At 38.1% G+C, this 25644-nt stretch overlaps 1 protein-coding gene and 1 pseudogene across 4 annotated transcripts; both read right to left on the bottom strand.

Moving 5' to 3' along the window:
- Positions 1 to 4837: 4837 nt before the first annotated feature.
- COMMD2 (COMM domain containing 2) lies at positions 4838 to 25644 on the bottom strand. Of its 4 annotated transcripts, none has more exons than XR_001823641.2 (6): positions 25502 to 25644; positions 25336 to 25413; positions 24550 to 24632; positions 23836 to 24009; positions 17290 to 17671; positions 4838 to 4849 (listed from the first exon to the last, which is right to left on the bottom strand). XR_001823641.2 is itself a non-coding variant. In XM_017523836.2 (6 exons), the coding sequence occupies exons 1-5, from the start codon at positions 25566 to 25568 to the stop codon at positions 17474 to 17476; spliced, it is 600 nt and encodes a 199-aa protein (XP_017379325.1). In that variant the 5' UTR covers positions 25569 to 25644; the 3' UTR covers positions 6499 to 6958; positions 17461 to 17473. The 4 variants fall into 4 exon arrangements, 3 of the variants coding, with proteins under 3 accessions (XP_017379325.1, XP_017379326.1, XP_017379324.1); XM_017523836.2 differs by lacking the exon at positions 4838 to 4849 and adding an exon at positions 6499 to 6958 and having other exon boundaries at positions 17461 to 17671; XM_017523837.2 differs by lacking the exon at positions 4838 to 4849 and adding an exon at positions 12545 to 12748 and having other exon boundaries at positions 17461 to 17671.
- On the bottom strand, positions 6455 to 6957 carry LOC108300879 (annotated as a pseudogene).

A 25644-nucleotide genomic window follows, 5' to 3' on the forward strand; every position in this document is an offset into this window, starting at 1 on the left:
CACTGTTCCCTGAAACATTCTCCCCAGTTTTTCTAATGCTGAACATTAGCTCTGGCTGTACATCACAATCAATCACCTATGAAGTTTTTCAAATTGAGAAAAGAGATGGGCTCAGGTGAGCCCATTTCAGGTTTACTTACTTTGGGGCCAGGCTTCTGAATGTGCAAGCCAGGGATGAGAACCCTGCTCTAATGCTATACGCAAGAAATTAATATTGTTAGTAATGGTGGAGGCCTGGGAAAATACTAAAATTATTTCATAGCTTATAGCTCAGCAAGAAAGCTATATTTAGTCTTTAAACAAAACAGGAAAATTTCAGAAGGAAAATTTTGAAGAAACTTGACATGTAAACCACTCTGGGGTGAATTTTTTTTTTCTTTTGAGACAGAGTCTCACTCTGTTGTCCAGGCTGGAGTGCAGTAGCATGATCTCGGCTCACTGCAACCGTCACCTCCCAGGTTCAAGCAATTCTCCTGCCTCAGCCTCCCGAGTAGCTGGGATTACAGGTGTTCGCCACCACGACCAGCTAATTTTTGCATTTTTTAAAGTAGAGGTGGGGTTTCACCACACTGGTCAGGCTGGTCTCGAACTCCTGACCTCGTGATCTGCCCCTGCCTTGGCCTCCCAAAGTGCTGGGATTTCAGGCATGAGCCACCGCTCCTGGCCTCGGCTAATATTTTTAAAATGCTATTTTTCTCTACCATTTAATTCCTAATGTGGCAAAAACTTTTTAGCTCAGTTGGGATATGCTGACACATTATATGTAAACACATTTGTATCTTATTTATTTGTATTATATAAATAATAAATGCACTTTTTTAATGTATAGAAAAGTACAAAGTAGAGGGTAAAAATCTTGACCACCCTCCCTGGTCCCATCTCAGATGAAACCCTATTAGGAATTTCTTATGTATTCCTCTAGAAATTGGCTTTTCACATCAAATATATATATAATGTTAATATTTATTTATTACATTTATTTATTAGCTCAGGATTCAAAGGGGCTTGGAGATTATTATGAAGGTACATTTCTTTTACTTTCATCCTACCTATGGTGCAACAAGAAGTCTAGATTTTTACTAGGTTCTCCTCGCAAATAACTTTAGGACTCCTTGGGAACATTTGACTTTCCCACGGGATCATGATGGTTAGCTCCCAGGGGCAAGCCTCTGAGTAAATAACCTCATGTAACCTCAGGACTAGCCGGCTTTTCAGCATATCTGGAGGTTCAGGCCAGATCCTGGACCCTCTCTGCCTAACTCCCATGGCAAGGTCCAGTTCTCCTGGTGGTACTTGAGCATGTTTTTCTTTTCTTTTCTTTTGAGACGAAGTTTCGCTCTTGTTGCCTAGGCTGGAGTGCAATGGCGCAATCTCTGCTCACTGCAACCTCTGCCTCCTGGGTTCAAGTGATTCTCCTGCCTCAGCCTCCTGAGTAGCTGGGATTACAGGCATGCATCACAATGCCTGGCTAATTTATTGTATTTTTAGTAAAGATGTAGTTTCTCCATGTTGATCAGGCTAGTCTTGAACTCCCGACCTCAGGTGATCCGCCTGCCTTGGCCTCCCAAAGTGCTGGGATTACAGGTATAAGCCACCGTGCCCAGCCTGAGCCTGTTTTTTTTTAACTGGAATCTGGACTCCTGAATTCTCCCAGGTCATAAGAAAAGAGTATGTTTTAATTCAGTCAAAGTCTGTCTACTTCCAAATGACAATGGGAATGTCCACTCCTTTCAGGGGATGACTTGACTTTGTCATTCAGGAAAGTGTGATTTGACCCAAAAGGAAGTCAGGATTCAGGACATTTTGCACAGTGTGGGTTCTTCAGGGGTTTTTTTGTTTTCTGTTTTTGAGATGGAGTCTTGCTCTGTTGCCCAGCCTGGAGTGCAGTGGTGCCATCTTAGCTCAATGAAATCTCCACCTTCCAAGTTCAAGCAATCCTCCTGCTTCAGCCTCCCAAGTAGAAAAAGGATTACTTTGATGTAACAATATTTGCAAGCCATGGCATGCACCTCTGGGTTCTCCAGTTTTAGAATAAGTGTCTCCTTATTCTGTAGTAGTAAGGGTCTTCCATGGCCCAGTATGTGTCACATCCAGCCAAATCCAGGCCAGCTCTCTAAAGTTTAAGGTAATAATCTGGCCTGCACACCTTTTCCGGGGTCTTCAGACTTGCTCTTATTCTCCTATGAACAATCCCCTCAATTAACACCAAGTATCACATGCACCTAAGAACAATTGAAATTGTACTGGGATAGTGCAGCCTAACCACAAGGAACCTGTAATCTGAAGAAATGCAAGTCTTCTACCACAGTGATCATTTTCATATTACCAGCCAGAATAAGATTGCTCTTCAACTAAACAATCTCCATCTCAGAAATGATGCCTGAGATTTGACTCATAATTACATAAAAGTGGGGCACTGAGCAAAGTGGGTGGGGATTTTGAGGCAACAATATTTGACACTAGTCGATTATCATTGAAACTAAGTGATGTGTACATGAGGGTTCATTATACTATTCTATCTACTTTTGTATAAGTCTGAGATATTCTATAGTTAAAAACAAAACAACAACATATCTGCAAAGGCTTTACTCTTTGGCCAGGCACAGTGGCTCACACCTATAATCCCAGTGCTTTGGAAGGCCAAGTCAGGGGGATTACTTGAAATCAGGAGTTTAAGACCAGCCTGGGCAGCATAGCAAGCCCTCATCTCTACAAAATATTTAAAAATTAGTAAGGCATGGTGGCACATGCCTGTAGTCCTAGCTTCTTGGAGGCTGTGGTGGGAGGATCACTTGAGCCCACAAGTTCGAGGCTACAGTGAGCCATGAACTTGTGTACTCCAAGTACTCCAGTCTGGGCAACAAAATAAAAAATAAAAAAATAAAAAGGCCGTCTAAAACAATAAAATAAAAAGGCTTTATCCTTGATGTTTGCATCACTACAAAATTCATCTTTGTGGTTTTGTGGAATAATAGAACTTGCAGGCCTATGGGTGAATTTAGTCTCTACTCTCTTAACAAGCTTCTTTCCTTCCACCACACATAACAGAGATTTTTAGGGCCAATATTCACTCAAAGTTTGCATTCTAGCTACTGAGTTCTTCCTCACAAGCACTCGCTTCAGGGGAACTTCTCATAATCAACCCTAGGATTACAGCAACCTAAATGTCTTGTTCTCCTTTCAATATTTCTAAAGATGTGTGCCATCTTGCATTTCCAGATAGTAAAAGAAATTCTACCTATGCAATTTTATGACTCTCTTTTTTTTGAAAAATGATTATGCTAGTAGAATTGGAGGAAAAGGAGTCTGGTGAGGGTGGCTTGGAGAATGACCAGCTAGTCACCAGGACGGGATAGCACCTCTGGTCCTAGTGAGATTTATGGGAGGGGCTTTGTTCTAGAATGTGGTACTCAGCTTTATTAACTCAGAAACTTAAATGTTAGCACACATAGACACAATGGGACTCTAAGGGCCGATGAATGCCAATTAACTTGCAATGGGAAACATAACTATAAGCAAGCTCCAAATCCAAGTTTGCTAGTCAGCACGTTTTCTGTATATGGGAACCTTAAGAAGGCAAATTATAACCAGAAGGGTATTTGGTGACAGCAAGTTCTACAACAGTTTTCAACTAGGGAGGGTTGCCATTCTCTGGAGGATACACAGAGGAAAGAATGCAGAGCAATGGTGTGATCTTGGTTCACTGCAACCTCCACCTCCCAGGTTCAAGTGATTCTCCTGCCTCAGCCTCCTGAGTAGCTGGGATTTCAGGTGCACGCCACTATGCCCAGCTAATTTTTGTATTTTTAGTACAGACAGGGTTTCACCATGTTGTTCAGGCTGGTCTTTAACTCCTGACCTCGTGATCTGCCCTCCTCAGCCTCCTGAAGTGCTTGTATTACAGGTGTGAGCCACTGCAGCCAGGCTGGAAGAAGCATTTAGGGGAGTGTGTGTGTGTGTGGGGGGGGGGTGGGTATTTTCTTTTAGCATATATGATTAGAAAAGGCATATTCAATATTATAATTCAACAATATTTGGGGGGAAATTTAAAACTCTACTGGATTCATAACAAAATTATAAAAAATAAACCTCAACAAAATGTTCCTGGCTGGTGACTCAGCTGGGGGTAAGGGGCAGGGTGGGTATCTACAAATCAGACTCTTTCTGGAGAATCTAAGATTTTTCATTTTTCAAAATGAGGCAAGAAAACTTTGTTTACTGAGACACTGAACAAAAGCCATACGTGAGGCAACATAAGTTTGCAGAATCCAAAACAATTTTCTGTTCTCATGTTCTCACAAAACAGTGTTATGATTAATATAATCACATTTAGTTTTTTAGTACTCATTAACTGTGGGAATTGATGTAGAAATCTGGGTTACTTATAAAGTATGTACTTTATAGTACTGTACTACGTACACAGTACTACTATAAAGTAGTGCTACAGTTTTGTGACCAAATTCTGCAGCCAGCTGAAACCACTGTATGGGTAAATCAGACATTGATGGTCTCAGCATTGATTTTTCTCACTTCTTTTTTTCTAAAGGATCCCATTTTCATTTGGGGATTGCTGTGTCTCCTGGGAAGAGGACTCCACTCCTATTCTATTACATTCCAACCCCTCAAACACAGCAATTAGTTGGTAGCCTAAACCAGTCCAACCAAAGTGAGTCTGAAAGATTTTTCTAATAATGTTAATGACAAAGATGGGCTCATTTTCCAGGTACCTTTAGTAGCCATCTGTGGCCATGAGAAGAGTCTAAATTAGGAGAAAGCCAACAGACAGGAAAGATACTGGGGGCATTGGGATCGTCTCTAGGCCACTGGATCATGTTTACAGGAACCAACACTACTTCTGGACTTGATAGTTATTGGTACCAACAAACTTTTTTAATTGTTCCAGCCATTTTTAGTTGTAATTGAAAGCACTAGTGGGTGGATCAGGGTTCTGTTGAATCTGGACTGTTTGATTTTCTTGTTCTTCGACCAGCTTGAGGAGTATCAGTCAGTGAAGCAAGTCATAGAGAAGTGGCTGTAGTAAAACTGTCATGTTCTTAACTTTTGCTGCACATCAGAATCATGTGGAGAGCTTTAACAGATATCAGGCCAATTAAACCAGAATCTATAAAGTCGGTATTCAGGAATCAGAATTTTTAAAAATTCTCAAGTAATTTCAGTGAGTGGCATTGGCTGAGAACCACTGGTCTAAGGATCTTGTTCTGTCCATTCAGTGGGATCTGCAGACAGCATGTCCTAAATATGTCTTTACAGTAAAGAACAAAAAAGGCTGACATGTAATTTGTGAGGTTAATGCAAACCATACTTGTGTGACAGAAAAGCAAAATGTATGCAAATTTTGTACTTACTCCCTATTATAATCCTTTCTCTCTCACTCCCTTTCACCCTTCAACATTTAATAGGAACTTACCATATACCAGACATAGTGACAGATGCAGAATACAGAGAAAACAAGAAAAGCAGTTGTTATAGTTCACAAAAAATAGAAAATTAACCTATTAATTACAGCAAAACCTAATGCACCTATGATAAGGCAGCATAAAGCACTATGTGCATGCACAGAGCAGGGGACTCCTAACCTCCTGGAGCAAAGAAAGTTTAAGCTAAAACCGGAAGAATGCATGGGTTAATTTGGTAGATGACGGAGGAGGGCCCAGACAGAAGCTTTGAATTCAATGTCATAGAAGTGAGGGAACTAAAAGAACATAGTGGGGAGGAGAGAATACTAGAGAAATAAGGCTGGACCTCGCCAACATGGTGAAACTCTGTCTCTACTAAAAATATAAAAATTAGCTGTGCATGGTGGCATGTGCTTGTAATCCCAGCTACTCGGAAAGCTGAGACAGGAGAATCACTTGAATCTAGGAGGCAGAGGTTGCAGTGAGCTGAGATGGCGCCATTGCACTCCAGCCTGGGCAACAAAGCAAGACTCTGCCTCAAAAAAAAAAAAAGAAAGAAAGAAAGAAAGAAACGAGGCTGGAGATTGGAGATCAAGGCAGGAGCAAGATTATGAAAGACTTTATAAGTTATATTAGAAGTTTGAATTTTATTAAAAAGGCAATGTAAATCAACTGAAGAGTTTTCAGCATTCAAATAATATGATTTCTGTTTGGAAGACAATTCTGACTCTGGGCAAGGAATGGGAATGCACTGTGGAGTATGGGGGGTTTGATAAGAGGAAATCAGGGAGACCAGTTAACTGCAGGCAGATACACTAGCTCTTACAAGAGACAATAGTGGACCAATGAGCATGGGGGCAATGAACAGAAGTGAACTAATTCAAGGTATATTTAGGAAGGTAGAATTGATAGAACTTGGGAATTGACCAGCTGTGGTAAGAAGTCAGAGAGAAGCAAAGAGTGACATACGTCTCTGGTTTGAGTGAGTGAGTGAATGGTGATACCATTTCATAAATAAAAAACACTGGAAGAAGAGCAAGTTTGTAAGAGAAGATGAATTTTGTTTATTTATTTATTTTTATTTTTATTTTTTAATGACCAAAACAAAGCATCTAAAACCGCAGCTTCTGGAAGAACCACTTGTTCTTGCCTATTTTGTATCTCTCTTCAAACTTGACCTTGGCCTCTTGTCAGGCCTTGCATTTAAGAGCAGGATCTCTGAAGACATCCTTATTGACGACAGTTTTGTCCAGGAGGATATCCACAGAGTACCTTGTGGGCATTAGGTGATTGTAGTTATAAACTTTCATAAAAGACTTGATCTTTGACCTGTTGGCGATCTTCTTCTTGCACATGGCAGCTATCACTTTACAGGGTTAGTGGTCAATTCCAGCCACCAGAGTGAGGCTACAGGGGCGATCTGAGGTGCCATCATCAATGTTCATGATGACAGCTTTGCGTCCAGAGTAGCATCCAGCCAGGACAAGCACCACCTTCCCAGGTTTCATGAATTTGCCCATGTTGGCAGCAAGCACTTGGGCCTATAGCAAAAAGGAAAGAATGACACTTCTGCCGAATTTCATTTATTTTGAGTATGAAGTACCTGTTGGACATTTAAGTGCAGGTATGTGGTAGGTACATCTGTCTCAAACTCAGGAAAGCAATATGGGCCAAACATCTATAGTTGATAGTTATCAGCAAACCGATGTTAATTAAAGCCTAGGGAATAAGCCAAATTACCTAGCATAAATGTGTGGGGAGAAATGGCTTAGGATGAAGCTCTGGGGAACACTTACTACTAACAGGAGCATAGAATAGAGTCCTGCAAAGAATAATAATACAGTGCTAGAGTTGTAGGATGCAAAATAGCAGAGTGACAAAAAAGAACATAGTAGGGTAGGGGAGAACACTAGAAGGAAAAAAAAGAAAATAAAAAAACAAAGGATGGAGATGGGTACATTAAAATGAGGATTGAAAAGTATGCATTGGATTTAGCAACATGGAAGTTCCTGAAAATGTTACCAAGATTGGTTTGGAAAGGCAGGTGAATTTTTTCAAGGAGTTACTGAAATAGACAATAGGGAAGGTGTGTGGTAACTGAACAGGGATGTGAATCAAAGGACATTGAGATGAAATAGACTTGAAAATACTTACTTTTTAACATAAGAAATCAGGAAGATGAATAAGTAAAAGTCACAAAAGTGTCAGAAAAGAATGGGATCCAGAAATGTGAGGAATGGCTTTTCTACTGGAATGGGAGAGGAAAAGGACTATTAGGGCAGGGAACAGGGAGAATTGTAAACTTGGTGACCAAAAGAGGGGAGAATTCCTGTCTGGTCACCTCTGTTTGTTCTGTGAAGAAGGAAGGAGTCATCTACCAAGAATGAGAAGGGGTGCTGGGTTGACTGGTGGTTTAAGGCAAGTGGAGAAGTTTTGAAATAGTTGTTGAAAGTGGGAGACAGCTGACTAGGGAAACTGAAAGACAGCCAGTGTTAAGGGTTTAATTGAGATCGATGACAATGAATGTATAAACTTGATAATCTCTGTGGTTTTGCTTATGTTCTCCTGTAGAGCTCAGCAGCCCATGCACAGAGTATATTGCATGTACTATTCACTCATCACTCTTATTTACTCATTCACTTGTTCATTAATTTAACTACTCTGTGCCAGGTACTATTCTAGGCACTGTTTCATTCAATGATTATTTAATGTTTTATCTTCTTGCTTTTTCTTTGAAACAAGGTCTCATTCTGTCACCCAGGCTGAAGTGCAGTGGCACAATCACTGCTCACTGCAGCCTCAATCTCCTGGGCTCAAGTGATCCTCCCATATCAGCCTCCCAAGTAGTTGGGACTACAGGCACACGCCACCACACCTGGCTAATTTTTGACTTTTTGTAGAGATGGGGTCTCGCTATGTTGCTGAGGCTGGTCTCCAACTCCTGGCCTCAATCAATCCTCCTGCCTCAGCCTCCCAAAAGCACTGGGATAACAGGTGTGAGCCCTCATGTCCAGCTGTTTTTTAATCTTATTTCTGTAAGCAGACTGTAATATATTAATACTGAATTACAGTGAAACCACCAGATTATTGAGTTTTACAGAGATAAGAATTTATAGATATGATAGAGAAGGTACAGAAAGCAAATAGGACTATTGCATTAAAGAAAAATGGTCATTAATGTTGTGTATTTTGAATCTTGTCTCCCTAATCACACCGTGAGATCTTTATAAGTTTGTTGCAGCCAATATATATGCTTATCCTAAAAAAATAACTTTTAGATACACGACAATTTGCAGAGCTATTTTACAAAAATTCCATTTGTGTAATAATGTAAGCAATTTTATAAAATTAATGTAATTGTATTGTTACACTTGATAGGATTTAGGGTTAGACCCTAAGACCATAACCTAAGCAGAGAATGAATTTATTAGAAATGCATTAGTTACTCTGCAGAATCAAGAGACAGACCTAAGACCTGGTCCATAAAGGACAAGAATAGGAGCAGATCCATGAGGCTGTGTAACAGGCCATCAAACACCTGGCCAGGCCACTAAAATGAATCTGTGTCAACCATTCTCTTTAAGTTCGAGGATTTCAGAGTTCCAGGAGAGATTTATAGCCTCAGTATGGATACCAGATAGCATGGCCCCATGTCTGACAGTCCCATTAAACTATAGCCAACTTAGAAGAGAATATTCCACACATGTAAACTTGGGTGTAATCAAAACAGCAAAATGATCAGTTAAAAAAATGCATCTTCTTGATGTCCCTAGTGAAAACTAATGGGTCCCTCTCTTATAAATGCAGAACTCCTTATTTGTTGTAGCTCTTCATCTGCCTAACGCACTCTGAACTGATGATGTCTATGTACCTTTCCATTTCCTCCAATAGCTTATGAGCCTTGGAAGTCAGTGGCTGAAGCAGCTGCATCATCTGGGGAGCAGAGTCCTAAAGATCTCCTGATGTGGCTATTTCAAAATTAGTTTAGAATATTCTGAGACATGGACTTGTGGAACAGCAAATGCCCTTTTCTCCATTCCAATATAGACAAATAAATTTTTAATGGTTTTTACCTTTCTAATTTGAAAAACACTAGATGCCTATAGGAAGACATAAATCCTTAGTTGTTTTCCTATCTTTTCTAAGTCTGCCAAATGTCCACAGAACATCTCTCATTTTAGTAGGAAATCTTTTAAGTCAAAATTAAAAAGATATACAGTTTTCCCCTGGTATCCACAGGGGACTGGTTCCAGGACTCCTGAAGATACCAAAATCTGTGGATGTTCAAGTCCCTTACATAAAACGGTGTAGTACAGAAAGTCCTCAACTTTCAATTGTTCAACTTGCGATTTTTTGACTTTAGGATGGTAATACACACATTTAATATGGTCTTTATGAGGGGACCACATCCGGATAAACCCATCATAAATAGAAAAATATTGAAAAGATGGGCCAGGCACAGTGGCTCACGTCTGTAATCCCAGCACTTTGGGAGGCTGAGGTGGGTGGATCACCTGAGGTCAGGAGTTTGAGACCAGCCTGGCCAACATGGAGAAACCCCGTCTCTATTAAAGATACAAAAAATTAGCCAGGTGTGGTGGTGCACACCTGTAATCCCAGCTACTCAGGAGGCAGAGACAGGAGAATCGCTTGAATCAGGGAGGCGGAAGTTGCAGTGAGTCGAGATCGTGCCATTGCACTCCAGCCTGGGCGACAGAGCAAGACTTTTTCTCAAAAAAAAAAAAAAGCAAGCAAGAAAAATAAAATTTCTAAAGGTAAACCTATCATAAGTCAAGGAGCATTGTGTTCACACATAACCTATGCACATCCTTCCCTATACTTGAAGTCATTTCTAGACTACTTGTAATATCTAATGTAAATGACATGTAAATAGTTGTTACACTATATTTTAAAGTGTTTGTATTATTTTTATTGTTATAGCTTTATATTTCTGAATACCTTTGATCTGTGGTTGGCTGAATACGTGTATGTGAAACTGAGATATGGAGACTGACTGTAAAACTGGTCTAATTTTCTTTACAGCTGATTTTAGCTAAATCTCTTCAATAATTCTTCTAACTTCATAGCTGGTATAACTTTTGAATAAGGCTAAAAACAAAACACAATCCACTGGAAAACAACTCTTCTAATAATTGGCTAAGAAGAGGTTGCTCTCCGATGCTTCCAACTTGTATCTGGGAAGATAATTCTATTTTTTCTTTTGAGATGGAGTTTCACTCTTGTTGCCCAGGCCGGAGTGCAATGGCATGATCTCAGCTCACAGCAACTCCCACCTCCTGGGTTCAAGCGATTCTCCTACCTCAGCTTCCCAATTAGTTGGGTTTACAAGCGCCTGCCTCCACACCCAGTTAATTTTTTATATTTTTAGTAGAGTCAGGGTTTCACCATGTTGGCCAGGCTGGTCTCGAACTCCTTGCCTCAAGTGATCTGTCTGCCTTGGCCTCCCAAAGTTCTGGGATTACAAGCCTGAGCCACCACACTGGGAAGATAATTATAAAAAACCGTAATTATAGAAAATATATTACTAAATCTGTTAGAAGTTCTTTTATGAACATAAAATAAACTGCAACAGATTATAATCACAGTAAGACCAAGAAAAAGGCTTGTTTAAAATATTCTGAAAAGGAGTATCCACAGAATGCTTATTCAGTCATAAAGGATATGAAATACTGATACATGCTACAACATGGATGAACCTTGAAAACATCATGCTAAGTGAAAGATGCCAGACACAAAAGAGCATATGGTATATAATTCCACTTATATGAAACATCCAGAATAGGCAAATCCACTGAAAGTAGATTAGTGGTTGCCAGAAGAAGGGAAAATGAAGAGTGACTGCTAATAATTACAGGTTTCTTTTGGGTATGATGAAAATGTTCTGTAATCAGATAGTGCTAATGGTTACACAATTTTGTGAACATCCTAAAAGCCACTGAATTGTACATTTTGAAAGGGTAAATTTTATGTGAATTATATCTCAATAAAAAATAATTTCTTAAAAGAAAGGGAGGAGGCTTAATGAGAGGTTTGGCATGAAAATAAATTGTTTTAAGGGCCTAAGAAAGGCACGGAATTTAGTATTTATCTCTTGGCAAAAACAAAGAGTGGATGAAACAAGTATAGAAAAGAATACCCAGTAATTATATTCTTGAAAGACTAAACATAGGGGAAAAAAAAAGGTTTTAATTACATTGCTCATTCCAGGAGATAAATAATTTTTGCCTTTTTGAAAAGTACATGGGGAATGGCTCATTTTCCCCCGGGATACTAAAAAAAAAAAATTGCCTGCAGCTTTTCTTAAGCTCTTCTTTTAGTCTATGAATTGTGCCAAGTCTCAGCTGCAAAATCAAGCCATTTTATTATGGTGCAGCACTTAAACTCGCTTGAGCATTGTAAGAATTTTTTATTTATTTGGAATGAAAGAATACAGTTTTCAGACCATGCCAGGAAATCATATCCTAATCATCTATACTTGCTCCAATGAAACTCAGACTTCCCTGGATTTTCTTTTCCTCATTCTCTGAATTTTAATCTGTGTGTTTTTAGTCTTTGAGTTAACTGAGAACCCTTTTCGTTCTGTGAACTAAGCACATTCCTAAAAAACCACAGGCATCTACTTCTCATTGGACTTACGACAATCACAACATTGGCATGCAGGTAAAAAAGAACTTGATTTGCTTTTCCCATCACACCTCTGGTTACCTCAGGGGACCCCACTTCAATGGAAAAAGAGTAAGGATAATTTCAAAGTATTCTTCAGTATTCAATAATGATTTAACCTTTCCTCTGCACACTGCTACAGCTGTAGCCATTGAATCGTGTTAGATTTCTGCCTTCCAGAAGAAGGTAGAGTTACAAGGAAAAACAATTCTAGCAGACGCAAAACCAGAGGAGCTTCCCTTCTTCAGAATAACTCCCTCAGGAGATTCCTTTCTGCAGCCTAATGAGCTTATAGATTAAACTGTTTTAGAGGATGGACTGGCCTAAGACGATTCTAAATTCTGAGATTAGAACTTTATCCTTTGTTCAACACACAATATGGATCACTCTAAGCACTTACTATTTAACAAAACTGAATCTGTACCATGTAGAAAAGCCAGAAGAGGTTTCAAAATGTGTTTTGTTATCAATATAATGCCATGCATAAGTGGATAGTTTATAGTAGCTCACTGTTAACAGAGCAGAGTAAAAAAATTTAAAAAGTTAAAAGGCCTCATATGGTTGGTGAGAAAAGGCAAAAATCTTTTTTTGTGTTATTTCCCTTTTTGGTTGCTGGGCAGACTCTTCTGCAACAGAGGATATGATAACTGCAAGAGAAAAAAATGAAAAGTGTAGTCTTTACAACTAAAAAATGTCAACTTATGCTCAAGCACAATTAAAGAGCACAGTCTCTCACTCTGATGGTCACATAATTAATAAAATTTCTAATGATAACATAATTTACACTATAATTATAAAAAGGAGTTCATCTTATTAGAAAGTTGCTTGGGTTTAGAATGGCAACAACTCAAGTAAAAGCCAAGTTTTAGAGTACATTAACCTAGATATTTGTATTATTGATATTCCCGTTTACTTTCAGCCCATTAAGGATATAAAATTACTGTTATTCTTATTATTTTTTGAGACAAAGTCTCACTCTTTCACCCAGGCTAGAGAGCAGTGGTGCGATCTTGGCTTACTGAAACCTTCGCCTCATGGGTTCAAGCGATTCTCCTTTCTCAGCCTTCTGAGTAGCTGGGTCCATAGGTGTATGCTACCACGCCTGGCTAATTTTTGTACTTTAGTAGAGACAGGGTTTCACCATATTGGCCAGGCTAGTCTCAAACTCCTGACCTCATGATCCACCCGCCTTGGCCTCCCAAAGTGCCAGGATTACAGGCATTAGCCACTGTGCCCGGCCTAAAATTGTTTTTTTCTATGTTTCCCCATTACGGTATGTCAAAACTTATGGACTCGAGGCTGTTATGCATACTTAAGTTATAGTCTAAGTTCCTGGGTAGAGAGGAGCTATAAAAATCTAGAACAAAGAGCCATTACTACTCAGTGATCAAATCATTAACTATACACTTTAGTGCCATAAAGTATTTTTCTGATCTTTACAGAATGTTTTAAAAGCTGAAAAATAATGGGCTTTTTCAGCTTTTATAATTCAAACATTACTTTCAAAATTTATAACGCTCACTGAACTAATCACATTAATGGTGGAATTACATTCATTTGTTCTAAGTATTTAAGTTTGAACATAACAGTCATGATGATTTTAAAAGTGAACATATTTAAGTTAGAGGCAATGTAGTATCCTAACATTTCCACCAAAATATTTTCTACTGTTGGTGGAAGAAAGATGTGAGAGTACTCTATGATTATGGAAACTCTAGAAAGGTAAGAAGAGATTTAATCAAATTCATATAAGTACAGAGAAGACTGAGTAAATTATACCAGGAGGACTTTAATATAGCAGAACTTTCTGACCATAAGGGAGGTGAAAAACTACAAAGTACTATGTTTTCATTTGAGATGAAAAACAACACAGACAATTCTCCATTTAGATGTAGTATTACCTAGAAAAGGAGAAATGGCTTAGATAAGATTCCCATGTTTCCTTCACTAACATGTAGAAGAAAAAAGACAGAAAAATGAAACTAGATCTAGAGCACTCTCTATGTAAAACCCTCAGCCTGTTTACCTGAGTCCTTTGGGTACTCAGTAGTTTTGAACAGCTGAGCTTTCTGGTAAACTATGTGTTTATCATTCTAAGAATTAAAATTTGGATAAAAATATCTACTAAAATATATTTAAATTCTCTTATCTTTTTTCTTCTCTTTAGTATTTTTTCTAAATATTATGAAAGTCGTTCAAACTTACTATAGAAATTAAAAAGAAAAAGAAACAGCCATAATTCTGCCACCCAGAAACAACCAGTTAACATTTTTTCCCAGTTTCTTTAGCAGAGTATACAGCACGTAATTCAGTATTATAAAATAATGGGGTCTTCAGTCTATAAAACTATTTTAATAATGGTAAACATTTATTGAGTTCTTTGTAAAGCCTGGTACTATGTTAAACATTCAATATACATGGTCTCATTTAGTCCTTATAAGCCAATGTAGTAGGTAATCCTATATTCCTATTTTAGAGATTAAACAAATAAAAGGCTTGGAGAATTTATCAAGCATCCATAATAAGCTACAGAACCTAAATTCAAATCTTTTGTCCAACCCTGAAGACTTACCTCTTAACCTTTTCATAAGATTAAAATGCTAAAAGGACACATACTGTTATGAATTTTAAGGGCTCCTACACATGCATCCTTTATACACAGCCTTCATGATTTTTCAAACCATGTCAGATTCTCATTTTTCAATTCTCCAGATACAGCATCTTCTTATAGCATCTTTACTACCTTTCCTGTTTACTGTCTTAAATGGGACCAATCTCAGAAACATCAATAACAAAATAAGCTTGTTGACATTTTGTGAAACATTTAAGGAGACTTCCAAGGAATGTAACATATGTAGACTTTGTGACACATACATTGGCATGTGCTCACAGCCCTGTTCTGAGATGAGAAGTTATTATTTTGGCTTTGAGACATGAAGGATATGACATTTAAGTCTAAACATGCACCAGCCACTCTTGAAAAATCAGCACACTCATAATCCAAAATGCTCCAAGAGAAATTTAGATATAGAGGTGCATTACTCAGAGTCAAGAAACTATGGGTTATACTGGAGAGTAAAACAGTGACTATCGCTACAGAAAATTATGTTCATATGCAAGCTATAACAAATATTAAATGTTATATAAAACAAACAACAGAGGGGAGTCCACATGGATGTGGAATGTTTGTGCAAAAAAAAGGAAAAAGCTCATTCAATGGCTTGTACTAAAAGACGAGCTCTAGATTCTAAAAGAAGGTAGGCAAACTGCTCCCAACTCACCCTGGTCCCAAAAAGTGAAGAAGGTAGAACATCACAGAAGGAATAATGGAGTACAGTGAAAGGAGGACAAGGGAAGTTGATAAAAATTAAAAAAAAATTAGCACATGTTTTCTTGTTTTAATTGGGGTAAGAACAGTGGGCACAGAGATGGGAGATAGGTTGTTCTGAGGAGACAAAGGGTTATTGTTTCAGTCTTGGCTGAGGTCAGCCATGTTTATCTTCCATTGAATGTGGACAAATAAAAGGCTTCACAGAGGTATTTTTTTTTATTATATAAGCTTTGCAGGCATGTTGCTTTTAAAACCAATGACATATTCTACTAATCCATGTAATAGATAAAGCATCCCCTTTGTTTGTGAGGTTGAATATATGACAGCTTCACTAATCAAGTTGTCACTATAATTAAAAATTATTTCAGATTATAGTTTGCTGACATCTAATATAGTTTTTTGTTTTTTTGTTTTGTTTTTGTTCTTTTTTTTTTTTTACAACTGTAGAACATACACCTATAGGAAAAGGCTAGCCTAGATGCCGGAGCCATTTCAAGTATGCTTTTCTTCCACTGGCCTATTCCCTGCTAGGCTCTCTCTTCTCTAAAGAGATTGCAACATGGTATCACTGACCTGAAAATCCCTAATTCTTAGGAAGTAAAGTATTGACAAAGTCTGGAGTGCAGTTTAGAATCTGGTTGCCTCTACAGCCCTTTCTAGGTTATTCCATAAAGGTAAGACTCTCAGGATAAGACCTTAGATACAGTTAAGACTGAACCCTCATTTCCACCCTTCCATACAATTCTTTTCCCTAAGTCAGCCTCTGTGTCTCCGCAATCTCTCAGGCTAACCTGACAAATCAGCACCTGAGTTTTTCAGGCCAAAAGTTTTTGGTTCCTTACTAAAAAATAAAAAAAAACATAAATCAAGTTTGTAAGGGAGAAGGGACATTTGTTTATAATGTAGTAAGCATGGCCTTTCTTCCCTCATCATAGTTTATTCAAATTTTAAAAAGTGACTATAATTTGTATCTGGGACAATCAGGAATTGATTATATTTCTCTGCATCCATTATTTATGACAGGGCCGGGCACAGTGGCTCAGGACTGTAATCCCAGCACTTTGGGAGGCTGAGGCGGGCCGATTACGAGGTCAAGAGATCAAGACCATCCTGGCAAACATGGTGAAACCCTGTCTCTACTAAAAGTGCAAAAATTAGCCGGGTGTAGTGGTGGCACACGCCGGTAATCCCAGCTACTTGGGAGGCTAAGGCGGGAGAATCACTTGAACTCAGGAAGCAGACGTGGCAGTGAGCCAAGATCATGCCACTGTACTCCATCCTGGTGACAAAGCAAGACTCCATCTCAAAAAAGAAACTGTAAATGACAGTGTGTCTCTTAGATGCTTTGGGTATGGTGGAAGAAATTAGTCCTTGACACAATATATGACTACACAAATTTGAGTACCATTTAAGCCAGTTAACCATGATCACTCAAACTTAGGCAATATGGTAAATACTTATCATCTTCACAAAGAAAAATGAATAAACTACCTGCAACAATATAGCATTAAACATCATATTGATGTTCAATATTCTGTGGCTACTAACATTGTGGGGTGTTTTAAAAGTCAAAAATACTGAACTGTTTAGAAAATTCTGCATAGTAATAGTATTACACTATGAATTTTATTTTCAAATTTTATCAATAAAGAGGAAAATAATACAGTTAAGCAGTCAAAAGAAGTAGCAAAGCCAGGATAGTCATTCATATATACAGAAGATATAGATTCATTTCTAGCTGATTCAATCCTATTATCATATTTAAAATACAAAATAATGGCCACTCACTCAATAATTCCATTGTTAGAGCATGAGACTTAAAATATAAAATACATCTTAATCTGTCAAGACGACCACAGTTAGCACCAAGAAAGGAACTTTACTTTAGCTTCTGATGATGACCTCAGTATCTTGGAATAGATACTGAGGAGTCTAGATGTATTTATCATCATCAATTAATAAAAAAATAATTTTGAAAAGTAATCGCTATATATCATCAATTCATAAGTGATTCAAAGGGATTCAAACCTTAAAATTGGCACTACTTGATGTTGCGAACAACTCTCCTACAGTGGTTTGTCTTCACCTCTTCCAATGCTTGTTCCAGTTGTTGAACCAAATGGAGCAGAGTGGCTGGGTCTGTTTGTAGAACTTTGGTGTTGTGATCTCCATTTTGATTAAGGTGTAGCTTTATAGTCACTGCTGGTTTAATCTGTTGCCTGAGACTTCTACTTGCAAGCTTGATTTTAAAGGAAAGAAGAGCACAGTAACTATTTAATAACCATGTGGAATATATTATTTATAATTATCTTAAACCATATACAAAATTAATCTTCAGATGAATTATAGACTTCAAAATGAAAAGTAAACTTTAAAATCTTTGAAAAGAAAATAATAAGAATATAAAAACAATTTTATGGTATGGAAAGATTTCTTAAACATGATATAAAAGGTTTAAACCATTAAGATAAAACTGATAAACTTAACTACATTAAAAATCAATTTTCTTCAAAGGATACCTAAAGATGGTGAAAAAACAAGTCATAAACCAAGAGAAGATATTTTGCAACACACATATAACCAAAAAAAGATTAGTATCCAGAATGTGTGATGAACTCCTCTGATTTAATAAGAAAAAATCTCAAAACTCAAGATAAAAATACAAAGATCTAAATTTTTATAGAAGATCTAAATTTTTATATGAATTTTAATAAATGAATTTTTATTCATTTTACAGAAGACAAATGAATAAACATAGAAAAATATGTTCAACTTTATTAATCATCAGGATAATAGCCAGTAAACCACATGAAATACCATTTTACAAATATCTGACTAGCAAAAATTAAAAACCTGTCTATACCAAGCACTGCAAGTGGCAGTAATGGGAACTCTCATCCAAGGCTTGTAAGGGATGAGAAAACCACTTTGGAAAACAATATGCATTACCAGCAATCTACTCCTAAGCATATACCTTAAAGTCTTACACATATACATTTATTCCTGATAGTGTATTTCCAAAAACTAAAAATTAGAAATACCTCAAATATTCATTAACAACAGAAGGAATAAACCAAGAATAATCACACAATGAATGGCTTACTCAATAGAAGAGAAAAGAAATGAATTACAGCAACATGGGTTATCACAGAAGAAACTAAAAAGAAAATGATGAAAAAAAGCAAGTCACAGAATATGTGCAAGCTTAAAAAATATACAGTTTAGTGACAAAATTTATGTTTAAAAAAACTATAAAGAAAAGATTAGGGGCTGGGCGCAGTGGCTTATGCCTATAATCCCAGCACTTCGGGAGGCCAAGGCAGGTGGATCACGAGGTCAGGAGTTCAAGACCAGCCTGGCCAACAAAGTGAAACCCCGTCTCTACTAAAAATACAAAAAGTAGCTGAGCATGGTGGTGCATACCTGCAGTGCCAGCTACTTGGGAGGCTGAGGCAGAAGAATTGCTTGAGCCCGGAAGGCAGAGGTTGTGGTGAGCTGAGATCACGCCACTATACTCCAACCTGGGCAACAGAGTGAGACTCTGTCACCGGGAAAAAAAAAAAAAGAAATAAATGATTGACAGAAAATTCAGGATAATGGTTTCCTCCAGGTGGCTGGGAGATGGTTACAACTGAGGGATTGTACAGTTCTTCAGAGGTATTCGTTTTATTTGCTAAGCTTGGTGGTGGGTGTACTGGTATTTGTTTTATCATTATTCTTTAAACTGAGTATCTATAACCTTTCATTTGTATAATATATACCAAAATTTAAAAAATAAGTACTACTGACATATTTTTAAAAGAAAAAACCCAAAACTATAAACAATGACCAACTTGAAGGTCCTTTCAGTCTTTAGAGTCTCCACTAAAAGGAACCAGAACTATCCAAAGCAATAGCTGATTTGAAGTCTAGGAGAGAAACTATACAAGATGAGCCTGAAACATCCTGTTTTAGGAGACAGCAAAAAAGTCATCAAAAATAGTGGAGTCATGTCAAGAAGACTAGATTCCAACCTGAAGAGATTTTCAAGTGAATAATAAATCTAAACCTGAGATTTCAGGAAAAATTTAATTCCATAACATAAAATATTTTGACAAATAACTTCTTCCAAATAATTCTAGGTAACTTGGGCTTCCAAAAGAACCCAAGATACTGATCCAAGGCTGAAATTTAATGTCCCAAAATAATTTACAAACAATAGGTCAATCCCTTTGGGTGACCTAGTCCTAAACGTAAAATAGGTACTTGCAAGCTGAAGTACCAGTTTAAGATAATCTCTGTAGTACAGATAATTATAGATTATGACATATATGCAAACTATACATATAACTGAAAACAGTACTTATTTATTCAATTATGCTCTGTTTATATTTGTTTTTCCTCTACACTGACAGACAGGGACTGCACTGACAGGAACTGAGTGGTATGTAATGAAGACATGACTTTTTTGTTGAAAGACTTAAAGCTACTATCCTCCAATTTTTAGGCAACATATCTAAATATCTTTACAAATATCTATACTATTCTTTAATAGTTCTAGAAAAGAGATTACATAACATCCCGAACAAACATCTAGTAAGATTTTTCCTCAGAAAGAAGTTGAATGACAGTACTATAGGACAAAGGACAGTAGCCCACAAAATTCTGAATATGGACTTATTTTTTAAGGGGAATGAAATTCTATCCTTATCCCTGTAAACATAACAACAATAAAAACAACTTTAAAATGTCATATGTCAATGCAAATTAGAAAAAAAATTTTAACAATGTTTACTTTGAAGGGCCATATCTCAAGGCACTGAAGAGGGTATTCTGGCAAAAAGCATCAAGTAGGAAACAGGATACATAAATTATGTTTCATGTAGCTACAGTTCCTATTTCAGTTCTCTATTTAGCCTCAGGGCAAATAGCATGTGGGCAGGACAGAAAAAGAATGCTTTGAAGGCCATGCGCAGTAGCTTACACCTGTAATCCCAGCACTTTGGGAGGCCGAGGGGGGGGACCACAAGGTTGAGAGATTGAGACCATCTTGGCCAACATGGCGAAACCCCGTCTCTACTAAAAATACAAAACTTAGCTGGGCTTGGTGGTGCGTGCCTGTAGTCCCAGCTACTTGGGAGGCTGAGGCAGGAGAATCGCTTGAACCTGGGAGGCGCAGGTTGCAGTGAGCCGAGATTGTGCCACTGCACTCCAGCCTGGCAACTGTTTGAGACTCTGTTTCAAAAAATAAAATACTTTGAAGTAGTAGTTGTCAATGAGCCAGCCCTAAAAGGAACATCCTCCTGCATCAGTCTCATTCAATTACTAATGCTATTAACAAGGACATCAATTGTGTTGGCAGTTTATTAAGTCTGGGGAAATGTTCCTATGAGACACTAAGCTATGTTGATTAATTTGATTCCCATAAGCAAGAGCACAATAATTAAGTGGTAATTGTCCATCACTAAGAGTCTCCATGAGACAAGTCAGTTACTTAAACATGAAAGGTGCTGTATCTTGTTACTAGTTTCCTAGCCATTTAGCTAGTCTTACCTGATATGCCTTTCTCACTGAGCAGAAGAATCCACTCCAGTTAAAATCCTATGCAATGGTTTCAACAAATAAGCTCAGGAACTCAATTGGTTCTGGGTAGCTTTTTTAGGCCTTAAATGCACTTCTCCATAAGTAACAACATTCACTCAGTGTACTCTCAACCTTAAAGCGTACTAGTCCTAGCAATAATGCAGTGATTCAAACTGATTTTACTCCGTAAATGAACTATCTTGAGTTTAATTTTAGAAAATTCAATTTCTTAATTTTAACTTCCAAAAATGTCTTCATAATGGAAAAACTCAAAGCCAATCAATAAAGCCAAAAAAATAACTGTTAAAGCCTACTGGACCCCAAAAGTCAGGGGACACTTGCACACACGAGAGAGGTAAAGACCTATAAGATAAACTACTGCTGAGCCACATACATGACCATCCTCACATCTCCACTGGGTTATCATGAAAGGACCTAATATAAAGGCTTATCCACAGTCATTTCCCCCATGAACCCCACAAGACTTGCTGCTTATGATGTCCCCCAGAGCACGAACTGTGTTTTGTTCTTTGCTGTATCCACAACACCTGGCACATGTTAGAGGTACAAGAAATATCTGATAAATAATTTAAGAAGCCACTCCCCCTGCCACCCACTCTTTCTATTCCGTACCGAATGCCTATTATATGCCAGCATTTTGCTGGGCACACAGTAATGAAAAAGACACAATACCTGCCCTCCTGGAGCCTACAGTCTGGTTTATACCACATCCTGTGTTCATGCCTATTCAAGCACTCATCACACTTGATTATAATTGCTGATTTCTAATGAAATTTTATTTTTTGGTCTCCCTCTTACCGTAAGATTGTGGGGACTTAAAGGCAAGCACTCTTTCTTTCACTGCTAAGTCCACAAGGCCTAGCATGCACCAGACATTCAATAAATGGTCTGGTAACTGAATAGATGTATGGAAGCAAGAATGGATTAATGGCATAAGACGTTATCTTTTTTATTGTTTATCTGCATGTACCTGAAGATGCTCATGACAATGGAATATTCTCTATGCCAGCCACTCTATCCCAAGTGTAAAATTTGAAGATATAGCATGACAGATACATCTTTCCTCTGTCCAAATCCTAAGACTTTTGTCTTAACTCTTATACCCCCAATGATCCCTCTATTCTTAAATGTTGCTGTTACTTTCAGTGACATTGTGTTGTGTCTAGTGGTTGTTTTCACTAAAACCACTCTTACTTTAATCACTGGCTTTTATTTCTATTAGTCAGGAGCAACCAATGAGATTCAGTTCAGATGTCAGAAAAATCATTCCCATTTGTGATTTGAAATAATTTTGCGTCTAAGTTCTAGGCCCACATCCTCACCTAATGTAGAGACTGCAACTTAAATAAGCTGTCATCACCTTAAATTCAATCTATCTTCAACTGATGAAGGCCACGTGTGAGTGTGGCTCTAGTGCGCCTGAACTTCTAATTTTTCAAAAGTTGCTAAAAATTATAATTTTGGTGTGAAATTTCCTACTTTTTTTTTTCAAATCATACAAGGGAAGTGGTCAGACTATGGATACCTTTTTTAAAAACTGACTTGCAGATGGACTAGATGAAAGTCAAGGAGAAGAGTCAAGGATGATCCCAAAAATATTTTTGGCCTTCATGATTCAAACAATGGATGTAGCATCTAAGACAGGAGAGGCTACGGAAGGAGCAGTTTTAGTAACGAGCAGGTATATTAATCCTTTCTCACACTGCTGTGAAAAAATAACGGAGACTGGGTAATTTACAAAGAAAAGAGGTTTAATTCACTCAACAGTTCCACATGGCTGGGGAGGCCTCAGGAAACTTACAATCATGGCAGAAGGCACCTCTTCACAGGGCGGCAGGAGAGAGACTGAATGCCAAACAAAGGGGGTAGTCCCTTATAAAACTATCAGATCTTGTAAGCATTCACTATCAGAAGAACAGCATGGAGAAAACTGCTCCCATGATTCAATTATCTCCACCTGATTCCACCCTTGACACATGGGGACTAATACAATTCAAGGTGAAATCTGGGTGGGGACACAGAGCCAAACTGTAGCAGTGGGTAAGAAAGGTGGGATTCAGTTTGGGACATATTGCATTTGAATGCTTATCAAATTACCAAAGTGGAGATGTCAAACAGGCTTCAACTGTATGACTCTGAAGTTGGGAGAACAGGTCTAGGCTAAAGATATAAATTTGGGAATCCCAAGAATATGGGCATTATTTAAGAATTCAAATTGGATGAAACCAGCTTGAGAATGTAGGTGCCACCACGCCTGGCTAATTTTTGTATTCATAGTAGCGACAGGGTTTCACCATGTTGGCCAGGCTGGTCTCGAACTCCTGACCTGAAGTGATTCACTTGCCTTGGCCTCCCCAAGTGCTGAGATTATAGGTGTGAGCCACCACTTCTGGCCTATACCTTCTGGCCTTCACCTTTGAAAAGGAGGGAAGGGGCAGTAATTGTAGGGAGGCAAGGAAGACGCTTCTAGGGTATGAGTCATAGTTAAATGCACCATGTGATAATTCATTGAGCGGTACATTGACCTGTGCACTTTTCCACATCTGTTATATTCAAACAGAAAAGTTTTTAAACATCTAGGCACCACCTAAAAAATGTGCATAATCATTTCCTTTTCAAAAATAACCAATTTCTTATAAACTTTGCAAATTAAACTGATTTGAACACGCTGAAAATAAAAGAAATGGCCTAAAAGTGAATGTTAAAAAAACAAAGTTTCAAACCGGATCTTAGTTAAGGTGGTAAGGAATACAATAAACAGGACGCAAACCTAAAATAATTCTTATATTCTATGTTAAGTTAATTTTTAAAATGCTATACCTGTACATCTAGTCGCCATTCAAGGTTATGATAACTGGGAAGACTTGGTGCCAGTTCACTGAGAATAGTTCTGATCTCTTTTCTGTTGTCCAGATAAAGCTGAAGCAACAATTTGTTTAATTCTTCAGAGAATCCCAGAACAAAAACAGAGTCTTGAAAATCCAGTTCAGAAATCTAAGTAAATTGAGTTTAAAAGAACATCAAATTTATCTTTGTCTAGCTAAAATACCTGATATACACAAAAGAATGATATCTTCTAATGTATTCTGTCTAGTAAAAGAAACATTATTCCTTAAAGATAACCATTGCCCACCATGCCAAAATCTGAGTTACCGATACATAAAAGTACTTTATTAAAGTATAAAATGGGAATAATTAAGATGCCCAGTTTCCTTTCTTATTCTTCATTAAGCCAGATACTGCTGATATGCAAACAATATTAATATTCTCTCTCCTCTTAGGATACATATATTGTTTAACAACATGCAGAATTAGAAGTACTTCTATACCAGCTATTCATACTAGCAAGAGGTAGTCATGTCAGTAGATGATGTTATATGATTTTTATTTTTTAGATATGTCTTCAAAAACTCAATAATAAACCATTAACAACATTATTAAAATACACAGGTACCTGCCAGGACTTTGATTTAGGGTACCCTAGACCTTTCTTAAGGGTCTAGGCAATACAAAAGAGTCCAGAGAAACCCTTACCATGAGCTTTGAGCTCTCAGTGAGGAGATACGTTAATCCTTCCACACCATGCTGGACAGTGTCACTACTCACATTGAGTTTTCCTGGGAAAGAAAACCAAAAACGAGCAAATAAATTACTACTGTGGTATTTACCTTGTTCATATTTGTATGTAAAAATAAACACTATCCATTATTACATGTTTTCAAACACTGCATGAAAAATAGTAAGTTGGTCAGAGGCTCCTTCTCCTTCTCACTCCACCCCCAGCCAAATGCCTTTGGTATTTTCCACCATAACAAAACGCTAACTGTGGAGGATAATACCAGGTGCGTAGCCCTTCTCTTGAATGTAGCTCCTTCAAGTTTGTAGATGAGGAACTGGACAGGGATTGACTTAATCCCAGAGACTGCCTCTTATCCAGGGGGAAAACAACACTTTTTTTTTAGCAAGCGGATATCTGAACAATTAATAATGATAACCAAATACTTGCATATTTACAGTTGAACCAGCTATTCCACAGACTTTGGTATATTTATACCAACTTCTTTTCAGTATTTCTGAAAGTAAGGTGGTATTATGTACATTTTACCATGAGAAAACTGATTTAATAGAAGCTTTAACAATCTTACAGCTACTTAAGCGACGGGCAGGATTTGCACCTTGACTGAAGAGCTCTGCTGGTTTTATTCTACTACAATGGGAACAAGACCCTAGGAGTCGCAACAATCCCCTTCTCTCCCGGGAGACAGAGAATAGCTCGCACTATCCTAGCAGCCTGCGGAGCCGTCCCCTTCCCCTTCTTACTGGCGGCGCCTTCGTAGATTTTTGGGTTTGCGCCGCGCCTCAGGAATTCCACAGCAATCCTCCCAAACTCGGCGACCACTGCAATGAAAGTCAGGCTGTTGAGTGCCGGGAGCTGCCTTTGGACCTCCTCCCCAGCCCACAGAACACCGCCCCGGCGCCCCCTGACCCGCGCTGTCCACTTGAGGCAGGAAGGCCAGGTGCTCCTTATGCTCCTCAGACAACTCCAGCAGCATCTTCGCTGGCCTACGATTTCAGCCGGCAGCGCGGATCCCGACTTCGCCACTTCCGCCGCCAGTGTCCTATGGCCTA

This window comes from Cebus imitator, unplaced genomic scaffold (genome assembly GCF_001604975.1).
Source record: "Cebus imitator isolate Cc_AM_T3 unplaced genomic scaffold, Cebus_imitator-1.0 Scaffold30, whole genome shotgun sequence".
NCBI lineage: Eukaryota > Metazoa > Chordata > Mammalia > Primates > Cebidae > Cebus > Cebus imitator.